The 4,187-nt window shown below is 44.1% G+C and overlaps 1 protein-coding gene across 1 annotated transcript; it reads right to left on the reverse strand.

The window, feature by feature from the left end:
- Window positions 1–276: 276 nt before the first annotated feature.
- Window positions 277–3,318, reverse strand: LOC118841570 (fatty acid-binding protein, liver-like). Its single transcript, XM_036749109.1, has 4 exons — window positions 3,156–3,318; window positions 2,575–2,747; window positions 1,257–1,346; window positions 277–416 (listed from the first exon to the last, which is right to left on the reverse strand). Exons 1-4 carry the CDS (start codon window positions 3,220–3,222, stop codon window positions 366–368), a joined length of 381 nt encoding a protein of 126 aa, XP_036605004.1. The 5' UTR covers window positions 3,223–3,318; the 3' UTR covers window positions 277–365.
- Window positions 3,319–4,187: the final 869 nt, after the last annotated feature.

The raw sequence follows: 4,187 nt of genomic DNA on the forward strand, positions 1-4,187 counted from the left end.
CCATTTTTTTTCTAGGTGAATGGTAATTTGCAAAGATCTATAAACTATTTACTTTTCTGGCTCCCTCCATTCCTTGGAGAGGTAGATAACTATGGGTACAGAATGGTGTACATACTAACAAATAGAGTGACTGTGTTGGTTGGTTTTTTTTGATTGCATTTCTTTGTTACAAGGTGAGGCTCATTGAGTGGGAGGTGGGTGGGCACAGTGAATTCAGAAATGGTTGTGATGTAAGAACAAAAGGCCTCAATAAATCCTTGAATAAAAATATGCTTGTAGAGTCCTTCAAAGATAGATTTATTTCAACAAGCCACATTTTATTGTATCCATTTTACTCAGTAAAAATAAATGAAAAGCAGATATGTCTAAATTCTCTTACTGATTCTCTTGAAGACAATATCACCCAAGGTCATGGTCTGAAAGCCAAGAAGAAATCCAGTGTTAATCTTTCCTGGAATGTCTTCCAGTATGTCATACCAGTCAATGACCCCAGTATTTTAGATAGACTAGAGATAAGTTTGGCAATCTTTCTGGGTTTTTATATGGACTGTCCTTGCATCCTGAGGGAACCCTGGGGAGGATTGGCTTTGGGGTCCTCTAGGGCCCCATTAAAAATATAAATATTTGCAGCAAGGTTCACAGAATAAGGATGACAGAGATACCCCCAGAAAAATGTTTAGTGCCTGAAGGGGGATTAGCTGGAATGGGATAAAGGATTAGGTGACTGAGGATGGAGGGATGATATGATCATGGATTTTTGGGTGAAAGGAGCCTTAGGGGTCACCCACTCAACTCCCTAGGAGTCTACAATAAATGTTACACACTCTATTTTATACCAGGTGTTAGGCAGTAACTCCTCCCCTCTTCCTTCAGGTCTCCCTGCTGTCCTCCATGTGTTTCCTTCCTCCCCTCTTTCATTACTCTGCCCTACTGGCCTCCACCCCTCACCTGTCTTTCCTTCATCCCTTCTTCCCTCGTTCCTCCCTACTGTCTTCCATTTCTTCACCTTTCTTTCCCTCCTCCCTTCTTCCTTCCCTCCTCACTGGTTTCTTTCACTCATCCTCTCTTCCCTCCCTCCTCCGTATAGTCCTCCATTTCCTCATCTGTCTTTCCCTCCTCTTCTCTTCCTCCTTGATGGCACTGTCTCCCTTGTTCTATTTTTAGCCCCAGTACTTGATGCTTAGTAGGTGTTCACTAAATGCTTTTTGGATCCATTGCCCACCCCGAAGCCAGAAGAGAAATACCCAGTCACTTACATATGTGAGTGTATCTCCATTGAGTTCAGTGACTGCCTTCATTCCTTTGAGATCTGTCACCAGCTTGTCACCTTCCATGTGTGCTACAGCCTGTAGGGAGACAGAAGAGTTAGCTGTGGGAAGCCCCAGGGACTGGGGGTATAGGAAGGGGTGAGAGCGAACCAGATGCACTGGTAAATGTTTAACAACTGGTTTTCTCGAAGGAAAAAATATACAAACAAATTTTCATTATAATCTGTATTATTAATATTTGAGTATAATTGGCACTGTTAACACTTTCTCCATCACTTTAAACTAGGCAATCAATAAAACAACAAATCAGTCCTTAACTTGTAGTGTTTACTATTTTCTGAGGGGTAAATGCTCACACTTAAAATTTCACAGTCGGCTCTCTCTGGACAGTTTCGAATGACTCTGGCACACCCCTGCATTACATACCCAAACCAGATTCCCTGAAGAGCTCCTTGATTCTGTACTACACTGGCTGGATTGTTTTCAAGTTCTCTTAACCCTTTCCTTTCTCTTCCTCCTCTCCCCTTCTCTTTTCTCTTCCTTTCAATGTCTGTGAGTCAGTCAATTAATATGTATTAAATGCCTAGGATTAGTCACATTGTGCTGAGTACTCAAGATGGCTCCTGCCCTCAAGGAGCTTACAGTCTAATGATGGAAACAATAAGCAAGCAAATATGTACAAACAATAAGCAAATATGTACAAACGAGTCCTAGAGAGAAACAATTAGCAGAGGGAAGGCCCTAGAACTAAGGGGTTGGGGAAGGTATCTTGTAGAAGAGTGAGAGGAGATTCTAGTTGGGATTTGAAGGAAGCCAGTGGGGTCAGCAGTCTGAGTGGAGGAGTGAGAGCATGCCAGGCATGGGGGACAGCCACAGAGAATGCCAGAGGTGAGAGATGGAGGGTTTAGTTTGCGGAACAGCCAGTAAGCCAGGGCCACTGGGCAGAAGAGTATGTGTCAGAGAGTAAGGTGTGAGAAGAATGAAAAGGTAGGAGGGGGCTGGGTTAGGAAGGAATCAAGTCAGTCACTGAATACAGCTGACGGGGGTGGATTAGAGGCACTACTTCACGTCTGGTCCCCCATCCCTCATTCCCCCAGACTGCTTTTCATCTAATCTACCAATGTGGCAACATAGTGACCAACAAAGATATTTTGTGTCTTATCTTCCTAGGAGAGAGTAAGCTCCAGGGGGTTAGGGACCACATCTTAGCCAATGTTTGCATCTCTTCCAGGCCTTAGCCCAGAAGCTAACAGGTGGCACCTTAACTAATAATATGTCCTGAAACTGAATTTAGTTCTAGTCTTACCTTGACCTTCTCTCCAGTAGGAGTATCCATCTGAAACTCCTCCCCCAGGGTGAACTCATAGACTCGGACATTCGAATCAGCAGTTATGGAGAACTTGAAGTGCTTTCCATTTTGCACAATTTCAACAACTCCCTTAACATCCTTTCTCTTCTGTATGATGTCATCAGGTACACCTGGTTCATACAATAGAGACTTAGAGCTAGAAGGCATCTAAGTGCCCAATGATCTCAGTTGAGCCTTGTGACAGCCCTGGGAGGTAGGGGCTATTGTTATCCCCATTCTCCAGATGAGGAACCCAGGGTTCAGAGCAAAGAGGTGATAAAATCCTTGTCACTGAAAGAATTAGAAGCAGAGCCAGGGCTCGCACCTGGATCTAACACTGCATTGTGTGGTTCTTCACCCTGACACCCATGCCAGGCTCCCAAATGCCTGCCCAGAGCCTCCCTAGTTGGATTATTTCACTTGCTGCAGGTTCCCTTTCAGTATTTTAAGTTCAAACCTTTCTGACAATAGCCAATCTAATGCTCCTGCCCCTTGATCCCAGCATTCGATGCCCAAAGGCTGTTTTCTTAAACACTTACCAGCAGCCTTCATGAAGGCTTCATAATTCTCCTGGGACTGGAGCTGGTACTTTCCTGAAAAGTTCATGGTGGAGGAATGTTGTCTCAATGCACTGGCTGGGAGAGAAGTTGCCTGGCCTGGCCCTGAGGGGCTGGCTTTATAGGGGGCTCGTTCCTTTCAAATGCTGGTCAGAGGTTATTGATTGCAACTTTTATGATTCTGCTCAATCATTAACTCCTTGGGAACAAGGTCAGCAAAAAAGGATAAGGCAGGCATAGTGGGGGTTGACAGGAGGGCCTGGTCACTTGGTACAGGAGCTGGGGGAAGGGGTGCAGAGAGGGCATGAGCTATCCAACTATCCAGACTGTCTGGGGCTGGGAAGGGAGGGGTGGGCACATAGGCATAAGGATGGGGAGTTAGTGAGGTCCTTTCGTTTTTTGGCAACAAAAAGAAATATTATCAATATGGCACTTTTCTTCATTACATTGTGCTTTCTCATGCATGAGCTCATTTGATTCTTACAAGTATCCTGTAGGGTGGGTGATCAAAGCATAGTTGCCCCAATTTTACAGATGAGGAAACCAAGGTTTGCCAAAGTCATGCAGCCTTAAAAGACTGAGCCAGTGTGGATGTCCAGGGATTTCTCAGGTTCATCTTGTCATTTCTCACCTACAGCACTTTGCGTAAAGCAAGGTGCTGAATTTGAAGCCACAGCTCACTACCAGAAGCTTATGTTTTACTGTGTATGTGTGTGCATTCACATGTATGTGTGCATATGTGTCTAGGAGGGGAGAGTGTTCATTTCTGTCTCTATCCCCTCAGTATGTATCACACAGCAGACATTCAATAAATGTTTGCTGAATTGAATTCAACCTGAGTTATTCTTTGATAGTTTAGGATTATTTCACTTTCATTCTTTCAGAGCTTAGCATAGACCCCTGAATTGAACTTTTGTGGTTCAGTCATTTACAGGTAAGTTCAACTGTTTGGGGTCCCAATTCGAGGTTTTCTTGGCAATAAGATACTGGAATATTTGTCATTTCCTTCTCCAG

The sequence above is a fragment of the Trichosurus vulpecula genome, chromosome 3 (genome assembly GCF_011100635.1).
Source record: "Trichosurus vulpecula isolate mTriVul1 chromosome 3, mTriVul1.pri, whole genome shotgun sequence".
Taxonomy (NCBI): domain Eukaryota; kingdom Metazoa; phylum Chordata; class Mammalia; order Diprotodontia; family Phalangeridae; genus Trichosurus; species Trichosurus vulpecula.